The sequence below is a fragment of the Pseudorca crassidens genome, chromosome 2 (assembly GCF_039906515.1).
Source record: "Pseudorca crassidens isolate mPseCra1 chromosome 2, mPseCra1.hap1, whole genome shotgun sequence".
NCBI classification, from domain to species: Eukaryota; Metazoa; Chordata; class Mammalia; order Artiodactyla; family Delphinidae; genus Pseudorca; species Pseudorca crassidens.
In genome coordinates, this window is record NC_090297.1 from 142,477,242 (window position 1) to 142,496,742 (window position 19,501).

The 19,501-nt window shown below is 44.7% G+C and overlaps 1 protein-coding gene across 2 annotated transcripts in view; it reads left to right on the forward strand.

The window, feature by feature from the left end:
- PTPN14 (protein tyrosine phosphatase non-receptor type 14) overlaps window positions 1–19,043 on the forward strand; it is a 173,303-nt gene extending 154,260 nt beyond the window's left edge. For both annotated transcript variants that reach the window (XM_067728967.1, XM_067728966.1), the window contains 4 exons: window positions 33–161; window positions 2,577–2,811; window positions 6,481–6,644; window positions 11,326–19,043. In XM_067728967.1, coding sequence (XP_067585068.1) covers window positions 33–161; window positions 2,577–2,811; window positions 6,481–6,644; window positions 11,326–11,454 — 657 coding nt within the window. In that variant the 3' untranslated portion in view covers window positions 11,455–19,043. The remainder of the gene's footprint in view (window positions 1–32; window positions 162–2,576; window positions 2,812–6,480; window positions 6,645–11,325) is intronic.
- The last annotated feature ends 458 nt before the right edge of the window (window positions 19,044–19,501 follow it).

The window sequence follows — 19,501 nt, forward strand, 5'->3', positions numbered from 1 at the left end:
GTTTATTCACTAATGCTTGCCTTGGTTTCCAGGTGGTGGTTGGTGGGGCAGAATGGCACTACATCGCCACTCAGGGGCCTCTGCCGCACACGTGCCATGACTTCTGGCAGATGGTGTGGGAGCAGGGAGTGAATGTGATCGCCATGGTCACCGCAGAGGAGGTAAGGGGGAATGGCCGTACAGCCATCTGTCCCGGCGGGGGCGGGGGGCAGAAGATGGGCTTTGTGTCTACGCCCTTGCTGCCTCATCCTCCTTCCGGCAGCACCGTTTCTCTGCAAATCCTTCTCTCTCTGACGTGCATCTCTTTCCTCTCCTTACTTGCATGTAGGTTTGTTTTGTTTTCCAAAGATAATTTATTGTTATGCCCCATTTTTATCCAGCTCTTAACTCTTTTCCTTGGATCACCATGAACTAAAATTAAACAAACAAACAAAAAAGAACCAAACTTCAGTTCAGCCAGCTCACTTCTGTGTGCCAAGCAAAGCAATGATCTTTCCGCTGGAGTTTGAGAACTTTGGGGCTGCTCTGGGTAAATCGGCATATATTCCCAACCCCGGGCGTGGCTGGCTCCCATGCCCTCCTGCTTATCAGCTGAAAAGAGACCAGAGCTGTTGTTCCTGTAGAGGCCTCTTTCTTTGGGGAGAGAAAAAAAAAATCTTTTTCTTCCTTTGCCAAGTCAAACATAGCTTTTCCCTTGTAACTAGAGAAGTCTACGTGGTGTTCCAAAAACTGGCATATACCCCCGTTCCGTCTAGCAGTTCGCTTGGAGCTTACTGTCTTTGGGGGAGGACGTTTTGGGTTTCTTCTCTTGTCACAGTCTCGAGTTTTTATTTTAATTTTATTTTAACCACTTCCTTTTGTTCCTTTCATTAAATTTTAACTTATGTTTTGAAGTCATTTAAGGAAAAAGAGTTTTCTGTTCGTTTGTTTGTTTGTTTTTTACCGTATGTATGGTATTGCATATCCCTTTCCTAACAACTTTAAAAGGACGGGGAACAGAAAGAACTGGAAACAAAAAAAGTCATGTTCCCTTCCTTAACTCTTCTGAGCAGATGCTTTCCAGAACAGCCCATTAGAAGGTAGTGATGAAAGACTTTGGTCTCTTTCAGACCAGTTGTACTTCTCTAGGCTGACCTTCTGTCCCACCTTCCCACAAAGAGTAAATGTTCCTGAAAATCTCTAGTTTTATAACTTTATCGAATTACATCCTTGGGAGGGATTCATTCAACTTAAAACAGTGTACTTAGCATCTGTGCTGACCCCAGGGTAAACACAACAGGCATGACCCTTGTCCCCAGGGAGCTTACATCCCAGTGGGATTTACAGTAAAACGTGAACAAAGTCAGCTCGGATAGTGCTAAGTGCCATGGAAAAAAAATGAAACCAGTAATGGAATGGAGGGTGACTGTGGGGCTACTTTAGATTAGACTGCAGCCTGGGGCCCTCTGAGGAGGTTGCATTTGAGCTAACACCTGAGTGACAAGAAGGGACCAGTCTTAGGAACAAAATCCAGTGATCTGTGAGGCAGCCAGAGACGTACAGTCTTTTGAAATCTGTAATTGATGTAGGTACTCAGCAGTTATATAAATTAAAGGCCTCAGATAAACCTCCTTTCACAGGATGGTTAAATAAAAGAGGCAGGTGTGCTTCAAATTTAAGAAGACTCAATTCAACCCAAAGAACCAGGGCAAGATTACTTGTGTCACCCAAAGCTGTATTGCTTTGTGAGCAGGCCAGCCTTCACTTGCCACTCATTCCCCCAGCTCCGTGCGCTGGGCATTTCTCCTCTCGCACCACCCACTTCTGCTGGGTCCCCTTCTAAGCTGCCATCTCTTCCACCCCCGCTCCCACTCCTATGATATCAAAACTGTGCAAAACTTTAAAATAGACCCCATTTTGTAAATGGTTGAGAATGCATACCCCCAGAAAAGATTATAAAATTAAGGGAGAGAGAAGAGGGGTAACGCCAGTTTTCCTCTGCTTCAGTTGTCAATGGAACTAAAACAGATGGGTCAGGCTGAAAAAAACGTGAGATTGACACTAGATGGTAAAGACAGTGTCAGTGGCCGGTGGGGTGTAACAGAGAGAGCCCAGGGCCGAGCATCCGACGTGAGAAGCGTGACCTAGAACGATTACTGGGATCTGTCGCTCCTCTGCTTAAGGTCACTTCATCACCTTTGGATGGCTTCCCACTGACCGTGGGATGAAATCCAAACGCCCTACCGTGGACCAGGAGGCCTTCTAACCTCCTCTCTGCCGTCCACACTGAAGACCTTTCTGTTTCTTGAACACACCTAGCTTGTTCCCGCCTCTGGTCTTCACCCTGGCTCTTCTCTCTAACATTCAAGCCCAGTTGTGAACCTTCAGATTTTACCATTGATATAACTGTGTGGTAAATCTTATTATTGGTGTTAGCTAAAATATATGGGTATCTACTCTGGGATAGACACTGAATGATGCTACTGAGTCAGTGACTTAGAAGCCATTCAAGTTTTCCGCTGTCCTTAGATTTTAAGATTAAGAGGATAAGAGCTTCCCCTGACTCACGTCCAATTTTGCTTCTGTGTCTGATTCAGGAAGGCGGACGAACCAAGAGCCACCGATATTGGCCCAAACTGGGTTCCAAGCACAGCTCAGCCACCTATGGCAAGTTCAAGGTCACCACAAAGTTCCGAACAGATTCCGGTTGCTATGCAACCACAGGCTTGAAGGTCAAGCACCTTTTGTCCGGGCAGGAAAGGACAGTGTGGCATTTGCAATATACTGATTGGCCAGATCACGGCTGCCCAGAGGATGTTCAAGGATTTTTGTGTAAGTCTCTTCTTCCCTGTCGGGGTTTTACCAACAGTAATAATGGTCTTATCAGTTGGAGGTGAAATGGAAAGAAAGTCTACTTTCTCTTAAGTGGCAAAAGTATTAACAACATTCAGTATATAATACTTCAGTAGTATGTGTAGAACAGAGAAGACTAATACATGGCATTTATCATATTCTCTTTACCATTTATGCAGATGAGCTAATGTGGTAAACTAATTGGTTCTACCTTGATTTAGACCTTTAGTATTCTGGTACACGTCCCGTGTCTGAACCTTGAAAACATTATGCTAAATAAAATAAACCAGACACAAAAAGACAAATGTTGTGTGATTCCACTTACATGAGTTATCCAAAATAGGCAACTTCATAGAGATAGAAAGTATAATAGAGGTTACCAGGGGCAAGGGGGAAGGGGAATAGGAAGTTCCTGTTTGATGGACAGAAAGTTTCTGTTTGGGACAATGAAAAATTTCTAGAAGTGGATAGTGGTAATGCTTGCACAACACTGTGAATATACTTAATGCCACTGTACACTTAATGCAATGCACACTACAGTGATTAAAATGGTAAATTTCATGCTATGTATATTTTACCACAACCAAAAAAAAAGAAACACAAAGCAATAAAATATAGAAAAAAACAACTTCAAAAGTTTCTCATGAAAATTTGTATCTCGGAAGCCCTGTATTTCCTACAGCAGTCAATCCCAATTAGTAGTTTCTCATACCTACGATTAAACATACTAAGAATTATTGAAATCAACTTGTAGTATTTGAAACTATCATTTTTGGATTCATTAATTTATGTGTAGTTTTCAAGCTATGGTTATCTTAGAAACTAATTCATCCAGATTGTATGCAGTACTTTATTTGTAAGGCCAAAAACTGGGTGTGTGTCCACCAGTGCCAGGCACTGAATTGGGCTCTTAGAACGCAGAAATGAAGCAGTCTTTGTTTTAAAGGCTCTTGCGGTCTCATGACGAAAACAGGCCGGTGATCACTGTCCGGAGGTGAGATCTGGTGCTTTTGGTGATGGCTGCAGCAGCCTCCTTCCCTTCTACAGACTTGCCTAAACATCCTGCACTTGCGGGAAACCCTACTCTTTCCTCACCCAGCTAGGAAGGAGGCCTGAGGGTGCCTTGCAGATTTACTACACCTGCTATGTTGTTGACTCACCAGCTGGCAGAAGACCTATGGCCACAACAAAGGGAGGTTGGAGAATGTCAAAACCTTGATTTTTATTTTGATATTCATTTAGAGTAGGAGGGGTGGGGGAGAGAAGAGAGAATAGGTTTTCAAGTACCTGAAGTACCATTTCACAAGTTCCAACAGAAAGATTCTGATGCACACTTATTTATCAATGCAGCTATTTCATTTTTCATTCAAGTGATGATGGTTCTTAAGGAGTCGGACACTGAGAGTAAGAAAGATGATTGGAATCAAAGGATCTAGAATGAGACCTAGAGCAGGTTGGTGGCTGGCCTGAGGTCACAGTTACCTGCAGCTCAAAATATTAATGAGCACAGTGACCTCTGCAGAGCTTTCTTTCCTCATAACAGTGTTCTTTTTCTTCCTTTCTGGTACTGTTTTGCTAATTGCTTTATTAGAGGCAAGACTCAGAAAATGGAAACAATAAAGGTAGATCCGTTTGATGACTGGCTAACAGATCTGATAAAAGGTTTTATGAGATGGTTAAAATTACAATCAAATCTTTTAAATCAGAACCAATTTAAGGACAGCCCATCTAAATTACTGAAAAATATAGAGAATATTTTTAAACAGTGTTTATTAATTTACCTTTCTAAGAAACTCAGGACAAGTGTGCTGAGCAGGGTCTTAGAAATGTTGGTTCTTTAGGTTTTTAAGAATTTTAGGAGATTTTTGTTTGTGTTTAAATGAGATTACTTGGATGCAGAGGAACTGGGTCAAACTGTCTTCCAGAGGGCTTCACTGAGTTACACCTTAAGGAACTTTATTAATATGACTGCAGGAGAAAGAATCTGCTTAAATCTAATTTCTCTGTGTTTCATGAAATTCCCCTTGACGGTGGCATCAGCTTTATTGATCAATATTCCTTTTACTTCTCTCCTTAAATTTAGCACAAGAAAAACCTAGTCTCTTGTATGTGAACATTGCCTGCCGTCAGAAAATGTTATTGCCTAGTGTCTTTTCCCCTTTGGAAAAAAAAATTGTGAAAGGAATTCCATGCTCAGTATTTAGCTCATGTTGGTACCAATAGCAACTATCTTATCTAGTCACCTCAGATTGCCTTCCCTCTTTTGTTTTGTTCTATCTCATTTTACATTATTAGTGGTGGTGATGGTGATGGTAGTAAACGTTTATTTGGGTAAACTATTTCAGATTACTAATTAAATAAGGTTATAAAAGAAATTGGAGTTCCTAGTCATTGCGTGTAAACAGGTGCTTTTAAATTATGAGAATGGGGACTTCCCTGGTGGCGCAGTGGTTAAGAATCCACCTGCCAATGCAGGGGACCTTGATTCGAGCCCTGGTCGGGGAAGATCCCACATGCCTCAGAGCAACTAAGCCCGTGAGCCACAACTACTGAGCCCGCACGCCTAGAGCCCGTGCACCGCAAGGAAGAGAAGCCACCGCGGTGAGAAGCCTGCGCACCACAACAAAGAGTAGCCCCCTCTCGCGGCAACTAGAGAAAGCCCGCGCACAGCAACGAAGACCCAACACAGCCAAACATAAATAAATAAATTAATTAATTATAAAATATTATGAGAATGGTTTGAATGCTGTTTTCTCTTCAGCAGTTTGAGTTTTTCTCCTCATTTGGTTTTACACTGCTGCACTGGGATGAGATTTTCTGAGTATCAGGAACCTTCAAATCTGCTTCTCCCCTGAACTAGCTACTATAAAATCTCAGTTACTAATTGACTTTTTCCGGTTCTTGGATTGTTTGGGGATTACATTTATACACTTTTCCTTTTTTTCATGACCATTAAAAAAAATAGTCCTTAAGGCTTGGGTTGAGCAATTTTCAGTTTGTGCCCCGTTGGAGTAGTGAACAGTCTCCTGCACAGCCCTGTGGGGCTAAGCAGATGTTGACGGGGCACGTGGCACACACCCTACCCACATGTTGCCTCCAGGAAAGGGGGGTTATCTTGAGCTACTCACATAACCACATGGGATCCAAGCTGAAAACCAGGCTCCCCAAAGTCTATTTTATAATCTAAAAATGGAGTCAAGCCTCAGCTGACATTCCCTCATTCAGTGAGGGGAAGGAAGAGAGGACAGATGGACGCTCTTCCCACCAGAAATTGGCTCTGACAGGCGGGCATTTCAAGGGGACCTAGCTGGTGTCTGATCCCAGTCTGTTAATAGTAGGAATTGCTGTAAGTAATGTCGAGAATCATCTGCTTGGGGGACTTTGGGATTTGCAGAGGGGAAGACAGAATTTAATTTTTTAAAAAGAACTATTTAATTTAAAGAACAAATTCTCCCGTGGACTAATTGACTCCCAGCTGGTCCTTTCTGGATCCAGGACTGTAGAGTGGGTACCAGCCAAATAATTAGTGTCTTGTAAGTAGTGTAAATTATTGTCACTTAAAAAAAAAAATTCACAGTTTTTTTTCCCCTCACTTGTATGCAAAGTGATGCAGGACATCAGTGACAAGATTTGCATGTTGTCTTGCAGCCTACTTGGAGGAGATCCAGTCGGTCCGTCGCCATACCAACAGCATGTTGGAAAGCACCAAGAACCAGCACCCCCCGATAGTGGTCCACTGCAGTGCTGGGGTGGGAAGGACTGGCGTGGTCATCCTTTCTGAGCTGATGATCTACTGCCTGGAGCATAATGAAGTAAGTCATTCTGGGCTTCTGAATCCTCCACCTTGGGGACCAATCTACACCATGGCCAAACCTTCACCTGTGCCCTTCTATTTCCACTGTTTAATGTCCTCTGTCCTGACAAGAGTTTTCCAGACCCATGATTCCTAGTTGGACTCTGACATTTACAACCTTCCTGATCTTTCGCCTTTCACTGCTCTGTGTAGAGACCCCGATAATATAGAAAAAGAGTTGAAACTGTGAGAGAGGCAACATTTAGAAAATCTGATCTTCGCTGGCATCAACTCTCAGAAGTCTGCAGTGTTTCGTAGAAGGTCTGGTTTTATTGTGGGTAATTTTCCACAGTGGGTTATGGGGTCGCATATAGTATAGATGCGTCTTGCATTTCTGGGATGTGTTCTGGCTTAACTCCTACGTGAAAATGTGTGTACTTTAAACACGTTTTTCATTCTTTAGTGCGGAGTCTTATTGAGGGGACTCTTTGCTCTTGTCTAGACTGGCAGGGATGTGTAGCAGAGCCGGGCAGATAATCCGAGGGCACAGACGTGGCCTGCCTCTGCTGAGGCTGGAGGCCCAGCTTTTCTCCCATAGACGCGGGCTGTGGCTGAATTTGTGCCCACACGGTGTGTGGCATTCCCTTCTTGCTGTAGGTCAGGGAGTTACACCGAGGGGCTTTTGATTTTGTAGAGATGAGAAAAATGGCAATCAAAGGCGAAAGAACAATTCTTCTGCCTTCTATTCTCACAGGGGGCTTTAGGGGTTTTAGATGGCTTTCACTTTTTTTTTCTTAGGTTCTTTAATCACCGCTAGCAGCACACGTCCCGTTCCTGTTTTACAGATGAGGATGCTGAGGTCCAGAAACAATCTAGTGGCTTGTCCAGTGCCAGGTGGCCCTTAAGCAGTGGTGCCAAGGTTTGAAGTGAGGTCTCTCACCTCCTGGCCCTGAGTTATTTCCTGTCTTCACTCTGCCTCCAAATGCCAAGTGTCATTTGATTCTTGTTCAATTTACAAATTGTACAGCTTGGAGAATCAAAGGAAACTTTTGAAGTGGTGTGATAGTTTTAAAATCAGGAGATGTTATAATGCATGTTCTGTGAAGGAATTTATATAACAATATATGTATTTACTCAATGGTTTGAAGATCAGATTAAATATTGCCCCATGGAGTTTGTTATATTCAAACTTCTCGGAAAACGATAAATGCCAAGTTTAAATATGTTCAAAGGATTTTTAAGTTCCCTGCCTATGAAAGGTTAATTTTGGAAACTTTCAGTCTGTACATATGAATGCTTGTGCTGCTAAAAAGCAGAAGAGGAGTTATATCACATGTGGCCTATTGTTCAAACAAACAAACATTCTATTGGGGAACAAAATGCCCATCATGGAATCACTTGAGTCTACATAACAGAAATCTCGTCATCTTCTGTGAGTTTTTATCGTTTTGTCTCGCATGAGATTTCCTGATTGTCTGCTTCTCTGTCACTACTAGAAGCCTCTAGGAGTTTCTAGTAGAGTGAATAGCTCGCCACTGAGTCCCAGATCCGCTCACTGCTGGGAAGACAGACTAAGATGCAGTGGATTCTGGGTACGTGTGGCTCAAGCATATCCGAGCTCCGCTGGCAGCACCAGTGGGCTCCTGGGGAGGAAGAAGGGCTGCATCAACCCCTCCCCACTTAGAGATCTTTTCCTCATGTCACTTTCTTCGCCAGATTCCCCTTCTTTTCTGCATTCCCCATGTGCTCTTCCTCTGTTCCCCCTTCCTCCTTTTCAACTTGAGAAGCTGTTTTGTCAGTCTGGTCTGACATGAAGGATCGCTGTGTTCTGAGAGCTCTTTGGAGACCCATCAAAGGCTGAGCCTCAGTAACATGATGACATGAAGGCTCATCGATCACCAGATGTCACTGGCCCAGTGGAACATAACAGATGTCAGAGCCAGCGTGGTACAGAGTAAGGGGTTCAGCCACCAGGGCCTTGAGGGGACTTGGTGAGGGCTCAGGGTGAGTAAATTCTCTATGGTGTATCCAGACATAGCAGATTTCCTCAATGCCCAGCTGCATGCCAGAACATTAACTGGAATGTGGTCAGTCCAAAAAGGACTTCTGTTCCCATTGATATTCAAAGATAGCAAGATGACTCATAGTTTTCACTTCCCTTCCCCTAGCACATGTAGCCAGCCTTATCTGTCCCATTTCCCATAATTGCTATTGGTAGCCGGCTAGGAAGAAAAGAGGTCTCTACTTGTTCTGCTTCAGACCTGGCTAGTAAAATTCAAACCCTTATTTTAGAAGAGGAGTGCGACCATGTTTCTTTGTTTTTTAAACAAAAGATTTTGCTAAATCAATATAAAATTGGTTGTCCCATTTTTCTCCCGTCTAAACTTTCCCATCTTCTTTCCATGGCTTCTGGATTTAGGATACTTTATGTTTTAGTCTATAATCCATAGAGTTTTAATTTTGTCAGTGAAATGCCTTTTCTTTTTCCTGGAGCAAAGATGCTTAACCGTGAAGTCGGGCCGCTGCGAGGGGATTCTCCTGGGCTGCCCTGAGAAGCTTCTTTGTGCCCTGTTGCTTTTGGTCACTGAATGTTAGCTATGACATTTTAATGCCCATACATTTGTTTTCAAAACGCACCAGTTTCATGGTTTGTGATACTCTCTCTTGACCACCTGTCCCAGATTAGTTAAATTACAAAAGGTCAGGTTCTCACTAGCCAAAGAGCAAGATGTCTTGATCTTGCTGCTTTTCTGAATTGGTTATCCCTCCTTCGTAGAGTAGGGGGGTGGGAGGGACGTCTTCTAAGCAAGATGGAGCAAGTGCCAGCTGCCTCCGGATTCCTTGGGTTAGGGACGGTGGGCAGCAGAGCCTGTGGAAGTGCATCTTCAAGGCAAGCTGAAGGATTCTTTCATTGAGGACCAGGGGGAACTTTGTCTTGTCTCCAAACTGCCCTATATCACCTAGTATACTGTCCTTGAGTCAGCCTGAGGGGCTGAGTCTTACAGGCTATGGAGATGGTAATGACCATGAATGATAGTGGTGATGGCAGAGATGGAAGTGGAGGAGATGGTCGAGGTAAAGGAGATGGTGGCGGGGGAGGTGGTGGTGGTTGTGATGATGAGGAGAATGAAAATACTATAATAACCACAGCTAACGTGTATGTAGTGTTTACCATGTGCCAACACTATTTCAAGAGCCTTACAGCTCGTAGCCTTCACAGTGACCCTACGAGAGAGGTTCTGTTAGTACCCTCATCTAACAAAGAGAAACTGAGGCACAGGGAGATGACCTCTTAGCTTCTGTGTGACCCTGCCTCTCTTGTCAAAGCCTTTGATGGGTATGAGGTAGGAGCAGCCTTATTCTATCCTTATATTCAGTGCCCAACACAGAGTAATGCTTATCATGCATTATGTTAAGTTCATTATTAGGTGCTCTGTGTTGTGTATCATGATGTCAGTCACTCTGGAGTAGAGTTTAGGCACAGACCCACTAGTTACCATCAGAAGCTTATGGTCTAGGCTCTGTATTTTGACTAATAGTTTAAGGATTCACATGCCTTTTTCTCTTTGCGTATTACCAGGGACTTGTTCCTTTTAAATCTGTGGTGTGCACTACTTAGCTAGTTTTGGAGAAGCGCGACTAAACAGGATGGCATGTATGGTATTGTAGCTACACACAGTTTGGAAATAGCTGAAATGACTTGAAAGTAAAGTAAGAAAAGACATACAGCTGAGTTCTTATTATTTTATTTCTGATGCTTGCTCAGTCCGCGCTGAGTTCGTGGGTGTGGTCGTTTGCCTGGGTTAAGGGCTCCCAGAGCAGGGGGAAGTATACCAAGGCCATGATGGTACATTGACTCCATGGTGCTTCTGCCTTGGCTGGTCCAGGGGGATGGAAGTGACACAAGTGAGGGGACACCGTGGCACCAATGATCCGCCGTATTAATTCCTTTCCATTGGAGATCTTCAAAGAATTTACACATTGGCAATCTCATTTAATACTCAAGATATCGTTAGTTAAAGACTTTCACTCCAAACATGCGTGACTGGTGCCCAGAGATTGTGCTTTGATGTTTTAAAGGTTTACACGTAAATTATCTCACTTGGTTATGCCTGCGATCCTGTGGGGTAGCAGGATGAGCATGAGTGTTCTTATTTCATTAATATTAATGAGACAGTGAGTAGTCTTTATTAAGAGCCTACTATGTGCCAGACACTGTGTTAAATGCTTTACATGTATTTCTTCATCTGATCCTCTGAGGAGGGTACTGTTTATCACCCTGTGTTACTGCCGAGGAAATGTCACTAACTTGGCCAAGGCCACACTGCCATTGGAGGAAAGCATCATTATCCTTATTTTACAGATGAAGAAGCGAAGACCCAGAAAGGGCTTAAATCCTACCATTGGGTCATGGTAGGGTTAAGAGTACCAAATCAGGTTTAACTCCAGCCTCTGTGTTTTCTCTAGTGGACTGGTCTGTAGTTAAAATATCACACCAGCGGTACACGACGACCAGCTTCTCCAGTTACTGTTAGGGTCTTTGACTGGGATAACCTAGAGGGGGCTGTCTTTGGCTTTCTCCTCTACCTGCACAGGGGCAGCAAGTGAATGCTTCCTGGATGAGGGAATGAGGAAGGAACCAAGGGAAGCCCCCCGCCCCGCCCCGCCCCATCTCAGGATCTTCTTCTCTTTTCTTGCAGAAGGTGGAAGTGCCCATGATGCTGAGGCTCCTCAGGGAGCAGAGGATGTTTATGATCCAGACCATCGCTCAGTACAAGTTTGTCTACCAGGTCCTCATCCAGTTCCTCCAGAACTCCAGACTCATTTGACCCCCGGCTTCAGCTCCTGGAAGAGGCGGCCAGCCCCACCTTCCAGATGGGGACGCACCTCCAGACAACATCTGCTCCCCCGGCAGGGCGCGGATGGCCGGAGCAGGCAGGTCACGGGCTCCCTGAAGACAGGAGCGCCCGGATCGTTCACAAACATCGTGTATTATTTTATAGGAGATAATTTATTTTTTCCCCCTTTGGAATAACTTTTGTGAATCATCGTAATGCAGTTTTCACAATAATATAGTACTTTTCCTCTGAACCACATTTTGACTGATCTGCATTGTAATAGGTCAGTAGGGAGGGTTGCCTGGTGGATTATTTGGGGGACAGAGGCATAAGGGAACACATCTCTAGTGAAGTTGCAGCCAGATTTGTAACCAGCCCTGAAATTTGTCAGCCTCATTGCTCACGTCCAAATCAAAGATGGCAAGAAAATGAGTTCATCCTAAAATATAAAAGATAAGGGCTAAGGCCCTTTCCTGAAGAAGAACAACACTCTTTTCTTATATTTGGGGGCTCCTGCGGCTTGATGGGCAGTTCCTTCCCTTTCCCCTTTTTGCCCTCTCCCTCAGTAGTCTCTTTTTTCCTCCCAGGCTTGAGTTAAAGACAGGACCAGCTAGAGGAAATGCTCCCTTTCCAATGCAGTGATTGCCATTGCCCGGGAAGAACGAGGACTCTGTGTTGTATCTTTCTCAACCACTCCTTATTCTGGGCTCTGGAGCCTGTTCCCCTGCTGGAGACTGCACCCTTGATATTTGCTGCTTTTCCCTGTTGGCTCAGTGGACCCTAATCTGGTGGCCTCCGAGGCCCTGGGCCAGGCCGTCTGTGCGGCTAGGCTTCTTGCCTGTTTGAGAGAAGATAACAGACCAGTGTGGAAGAGAGAGGAGACATGCAGGCCCTTGATATTGTTTCTTATTTAAATATGAAGCGTGTGCTGACGGGGATCTGAAGGTCAAGGTGCTGGGTGCCATGGAAAGGTTATAAAGGAAGCGGTTGGGAAAGCTGATGTATGGGGGCTCTTTGGCACTCAGGGGGCAGGGGCCCTGCCAGGAGCCACCCCAAGTGTTATCCCCGCTGTGCTGCTAAGCATCTCCAGCCTTTGGCCTGCAGGAGCAGAACTAAGCCCACCCAGGACCTTGCAGTCCAAAGCTTGGCCCACCTGCTGAAAGACGGTGAGATTTGTGCTGCTTTCCTTTTCTCCATACAGCCCACTCTGGTCAGTTGTGGTATTAACCCTGCCCTCAGTTTGAAGCTCAGTCCTTAGTTCGTCTCCTTCTGGGCCTTCATTGGCCACTGTCCTTCTGAATTTTGTAGGTTAGTACATAATAAATCATGTTCTGCACAGTTTCCCTCCTGCTGACTTCTGGGGAATTTTCCCCTCTACTGTCTAGTTTTTCTTGATGCAACTTTTAATTGTGGCTTTGTTCTTAAAATTGACTTTTGCGGGTGTTCCATGATGCCTTCTTCCACTGCTCCCTTTTTTTTTTCCTCCTGAGGTGCAAATATAAAGAAAGAATGGCATCCAGTCGACCAGAAAGAGTGTGCCTTTGTGGCTTCCGGTCACCACAACAGGCGGGTGCGGAAGCAGATTCCTGATGAACTACTTTGGGGTATGAATCAACTTGGTTTCACATCTGGCCAGGTGTTAGAGTGGTGGTTCTCTGTATTTGGACTCAGTATCTGCCGATGGAGGGCCTCCTACCTTCTCTTCCAAGGTCTAAAGAATCAGTCAAGGAGTAGAACTTCAGCTGAGCGCCATAGATTCTGGAATTTTGCTGCGTGATCTGAAAAAGAAAACCACTAGTATGACGTGTATTTTCAGTGGATCACAGCTCGTAACCCTCACTAGGAGACGCTCAGAAACTGGGTCATCGGCAAGCAAAGAGGTATTGTTTCCATTTCCTTAGGGACTTCCCATCCTTGGGATATTCTGCTGTTAGGGATGTTTTAACAGTTGGTCTGCCGTTACTGGTTTATTGTTTGAGGAACCACATCGGTATTTCTCTTTGTCTCTCAGGCCCCAGTGTGGGGTGTTAAAATGTCTCATGTGGGCAGCGTGTAGATCTGCTGTCTCTGAGCTCATCACTCACGGCCCTCCTTTCAACTCATCCACTGTTGCCACTTGGTGCTCTGGGAATATTCACGAACGCACAAAATGCAAAGAAGTAGGTTCAGTATCCAATTTCCTAGCCAGAGGTTGTATTGAAACTCAAAGGAAAACATTTAAAAGTGATTCCCCATATTTTGTTTTTAAAAACAAATGCTTTTCGCCCTTGAGCCCATTTTGCCTTCCTTTTCACGTCTCCAGTAAATGCCAACCTATCTCCTGTTAAATTAGCAGCAGCCATTTGAAGTCCTTTCAGTGGCATCTGCATAATAATTGCCCAGAGATGCTTTATATCTGGGAAGCAAGCCAAGGAATAAACCTTGAAGCAAAGTGTATTAAATTAGTTATCTAGTTAGAGCTTTTGGAGTGAGTTCCTGACGATGTATCAAGTCTGAAGCTGGAGCTATCGGGGTCTGTTGCTACAGTTTCGACGTGAAGGGAGAAAATTAAAAATGGAGGGGAAAAAAAAAAAAAAAAGATACCATCTTACAACAAAGCCATCCAACACTTTCAGGCCTCTGGTTTTGAAGTTTTTCCAGTTGAAATGTTTTGTTTCTTTCATCCACTCCCATTTGGATATATTGACCCAGTGTTCATCCTTGTTTACCGTGGTGCCTGAACCAGAGGGGCTGAGTTTGACGTCTTCATCCTTGAGCTGAGCTAAGCCTGTTTGAAAAGCCGAACCGTATCCTGTTGTGCTTTACTGGGTTCCTTGGGCTTTAAGCGCTTTTTGTGAACTCACTGCCTTGCTACGGCAACCCTTGCCTCACTTGAGTGGGCCATCTCCTGGGGCTTGGAGTCACTCTTTGCAGAGAGCACTTTGGATTCTCCTAGGCAGGCCATCCTTTCTTGATATACAGTCTGTATTAGCTGACCTCAGCCCAGTGGTTATGGAACACAACATGTGGGCCCGAAGTGTCCAGAGTCACAAAGCAGAATGTGCTTTTGAATCTCTCTTCCCCACTTCCAGTCGTGCGTGGGATGGAGAAAGTGGGTATGGTTATTGGTTTTCTTTGGGCGGGGGTAGACCTGTCAATCGCTTGAGGTCAGGGGGTGGGCAAATGCAGGGACCTTCTAAGATGTGTGCCAGGGAGCTTAGACTCAAGGGTTGGGGATTGAGTCTGAGCCATCTTAGTGTTAATCTACCCTTCATTCCTCCTTCGTGTCGGGAGTAACTGTCAGGATCCCAGACTAAGAAATTTCCAGAAGCACCAAGTAATTACTGTTGGGCTCTTAAGGTGGCTCTTTGTGGGAATAGTTTCCTCTTGTTTTACCAAAGATACTTCTGCAACTGTGTTTTATTTTATTGCCTATGGATTTTATCAGACACTCATCATGCTCTTACTTAGTGATTTCTTTTCGTGAGCAAAGTAACAACTCATCTAGCACTGATTCCAAATGGAGAAATTTGGGGTTTTCATGGAGACCGCAAAAATTTTCCATTGGTCTAGAGCTTTACGGGTGACAGATTAGTTGGCCCTATAGGGTTGAAATAATCCTACTCGGCCCTATAGGGTGGACATCTCTAGCATATTAAATTATGTTTGACACTTCCCGTGAACTCTGAGCAAGTTAAGCACAATGGTTCTTGTCTTTGCCTCAGCTTCTAAGACATTTGGGGCAAAAGACCTTACTGGTGCATCTATTGAAAGTAACAGCAACATGCCTGGGAGAAATGGGCAGGTATATCCAATCAAATTCTGCCAACTCATATGTGTTGCCCCCAAAATTGCTGTTCTTCATGGGGTCCTGAGGAACTTGATGGCCTACTTGCCTGACACTCAACCTTTATCCTGCCTGCTCTCAGCTTTTGCATTTCTGTTAGAAACTCAGATGCGTGTTTTTAACCAGCTTACTACCTTACTTATTTTTTTCCAGCTTAAAACAGCTGTGTCTTCTTCCTCAAGGCCAAACTAAAAGGTTCTCTATTAAAATGTCCATGAGCCTGGCACTGAATAGCTGGCATCAGTCGATTTCACAGGACTGCATAATTTATTGTTGCTTGGTGCAGTGAAAAGGAGGATGTGCATCAGTTCCTACCGTTTGGAACTTTGATCAGCCCTCTCATTTAAAAACTAAATTCAAGGAACTTCTCGTTTTAAGACAGGAGGGCCAAAGCTGATGGGCAGCCTTGAACATGAGAACGCATCTATCTAGAAAGTCACTGTTCCTTCTGCCACGCTTTGGGCCATCAAGATCATTCTTTCCAAAAAATGCCATAAGCTTGCCCAGAGAAGAGCTATAAATGGGAAGAGAAAGAGGAAGGCTTGGAGTTTCTATCAAAAAGTTCCTGATTCACAAACAATTTTCTGAACTCGGTGATGTCTCTCCTACTCCCTCCCTTTCTATAAGGCCAGAGGGATGGAGATGAGGTGGTGATCCTGGGAAAGACCACGCTGTAGTGGGGAGATCTGTTTCACCCTCACACAGTTTTTGCTTTTTTTTTAAATTATTTTATTTTTGGCTGCGTTGGGTCTTCATTGCTGCGTGCGGGCTTTCTCTAGTTGCGGCGAGCTGGGGCTACTGTTCGTTGCGTGCACAGGTTTCTCATCGTGGTGGCCTCTCTTGCTGCGGAGCACGGGCTCTAGGCGCACGGGCTTCAGTAGTTGTGGCTCGCGGGCTCTAGAGCGCAGGCTCAGTAGTTGTGGTGCACGGGCTTAGTTGCTCCACGGCATGTGGGATCTTCCCGGACCAGGGCTCGAACCCATGTCCCCTGCATTGGCAGGCGGACTCTCAACCACGGCGCCACCAGGGAAGTCCGTACCCTCGCTCGTAGTTTTAAATTGTGTCCTCACCGTTGCAGTGGAGCTTGACGAATGTTCTCGATTCTGATGCCTGCCTAGGTCTGCTGCTCAGAAAGACCACTTCCCCTCGCTTGCTGGTGGCCCTCCCTTTCCTTGCAACCTTATTAGCAGAAGATTTGCTCGACCACACGGCTCTGGAGTTAGCTATCACAGCTCCTGTGCATCTTTTTTTTTTTTTTTTTTTTTTTTTTTTGCGGTATGCGGGCCTCTCACTGTTGTGGCCTCTCCCGTTGCGGAGCACAGCTCTGGACACACAGGCTCAGCGGCCACGGCTCACGGGCCCAGCCGCTCCGCGGCATGTGGGATCTTCCCGGACCGGGGCACGAACCTGCGTCCCCTGCATCGGCAGGCGGACTCTCAACCACTGCGCCACCAGGGAAGCCCCTCCTGTGCATGTTGATTGCGCCTCTCCTCCGGCCCGGGGGGGCTGCAGAGCGGATTCCCCTTCCCAGCACATCGTGTTTCTAATCAGGGCATAAAAAGCAGGTAAGACGTCAATATATCAGTAGTGACGGCAGTTCGTTGGCTCACTTGAGGGCACAGGTGGGACTACTTTGTGATGTCACCCTCTTCCAAGAGCACCCCATTCACTTAGGGCTACGCCGGCCTTGTTTTTCCTTTGCTTTATGGATCAGCTCTCGACGGCACACCTTTTCTTTCCTTTCCCTACCCTTTTAGCAACTCCTACAGAGCAGCTGAATCTAGTCATAGGTAATCACTCTCTTCAATCTCTCCAAATTATGTAATTCGGAAATCTGATTTTAATCCTGAAAAGCCTATGTAGTTTCAAAAAGTAAAATTTGGCATTTATGTAGTTTCAAGGAATGAAATCTGGCAAAGGGAAATAACCATAATGAAAATAGCTAGGTGCTGTCGGCAGCCAGGAAGCTGTCTTTACCCCCTTTCTCCCCTTGGCGACGGGCACTGGCAGTACTAGAAGGAGTGGAAGATAAGCTGGATCGATGGTGAGTCCTGTTTAGGACAAAGGTTGCACCACTCCCTCAGGCTTCTTTTGAGGCGAGCTGACATGGAGCCACAGCGGCTGCATTTGGCATCGTGACACATGTAGTCGGATTAATTTGTTTCTAGCCTTCTCCTGCTGACTCTGTTCCCTTCACCGTCACCTCTACGCAGCCTGGCCAGTCTGGTGAAATGGGTGAAGCTCTGGGCTCCACAGGGACATTTCTACGTTGCCTTGTGATCCGTTCTCCACTGTCTAGGGAAGGGCAGGACACGCTCTTCATCCAGTCTGCAATGTGTCCTATTTTTTTCTTCCTCACCTCCACCTCCTCCTTCAGGGAAACACAGAGGCTGCCTCACCTGACAGAGGTTTTGGGAAAAAGCTAAAAGCATTAGATTGGGGTCTTTTTGGGCCTTAGGGTGGAACTAGTTTGCTAACATCTCAGGAACCCTGCTCTGCATTGAGCTCAGCTGGCTCTCAGAGCAGAGGTGCTTGGCGTTCTCAGCATTTCTCAGGGGCCTCCCACCTCCCTGAACTGTATGTAGTGTTAGCTAATAAACACCTTCAGCTTAGAACTGAGAGCTGTCATTCAGAGCCATTTTTCCCCCCAACTTGGAATACCGTAAAATGTGATTGCAACTTCCTTTGACTGAACTTTCTTGCCAGTTTGAAATCTTAAAAATCTGTTACCCTTATCCTTTCAAAAGTAAGGTTACTCTTCATCAGAGATGCTTTCCTGTGTATGTCCTTTGTTCCTTCAATAGTCAGCTAACTTGCTTGAGGATGTGTAAATGGGGAAAAAAGGTTTACATATGCAGATGACTATTAGATAACCTTAAGTAATTTGTGTTACATCAAGTAACATGCTGATCTATTTCGTTTCACTGGACTATTGTTGTGAGACTTAATTCAGTGTTTTGATGCTTTCCTTGGTCTGTGTTTTATAAAATGTTGTGAATTGTTTTATCATTCAAACCAATTGACATTTAATAGGTCTCATTTCGAACCTACAGACAAGTCCCTAATGTAGAAACCAGTTTGTTCTTAAGGGTTTTAGGTCAGCCCACAGAAGCCTTCTGCTGTCCAACATGGCTGAATAGCAGGGCGGTGTCAGCCAGATCTGGCTGGCATGGGCTGACCTGGACATTTAACCACCTGTCGTATTGTTGCTGTGAGAAATGCATTCCAGATAGGGGCTTGGGATCCTGATAACACGTTCTTCTCCCCGTGGTGGGCACTTGCTACCTTGCAAGATGGAGGTCCAGTCTCTTCACTGCAAACTAATTGTAAGGGGAGAGAGGGAGTGAGACATTTATAGGACGTTCCCTAAGTTGGGGAGTGATTAATATTCACATGTCAACTTTACTTTGGTGTAGACTCCCTCTCAATTTAATAATATTAAAAGCCTTAAATAAAATTATGCATGCTCTTCTATGTGCTTTTTTATATCAGTAAATAAGCTTATGCTTGCCAGTTTTATACACAATTAAGAGGTGTATGAAACTGACTTTTGACAGTATTTTTGCACTGTTTCCTCTCTGTTTTTATAAAGTCTTTAGCTATTGGTCCTAGTTGTGTATTGTTTATGTTCTCACTGCCCTTGTTATTAAAATGTTTCATATGTGCCTTTACAAATGTGAGATCTTTATTCTAACCTTTTTTCGTAAAAGATATCTATTGACTTCCAAATGCAATAAACTTTTTTTTTTTTCCAGAGAAAACAGCTGAATCTTTTCTGTCCTATGTATGTTTGCATTAATTGAAAGCATCTTCTCCCTCAGGATTATTTTCATAGGCCAACGTATCTGGGAAAACCTGCCTTTTCACTTCTTTAAAGCCCATTTATTTCTACCCACTTTTCATTCCTGGATAATTGGATCACACTGAAGAATCAGTTTGAAATTTCCAAAAGTCATCATTGTTAGGAAAAAGCTGAAAGGGGTGATTGTTGGTTAGGTAAATGGAGCGAAGAACCTAGAATTGGAGCTTACTCACAGCTGCAGTGACAACCCGTATTAAATGCCAAGTCCCCCCACAGCGGTCATTTATTCAGAGCCCAAACTGCTGGCCCAGAAGAGCCAAGCTGCAGGCTGCTACAGAAGACCCAGATCGTTGCTTTTGTCTTTCAACTTTATCAACAGCACAGCTCATCTCCAGGTTTAAAGGTGGCTG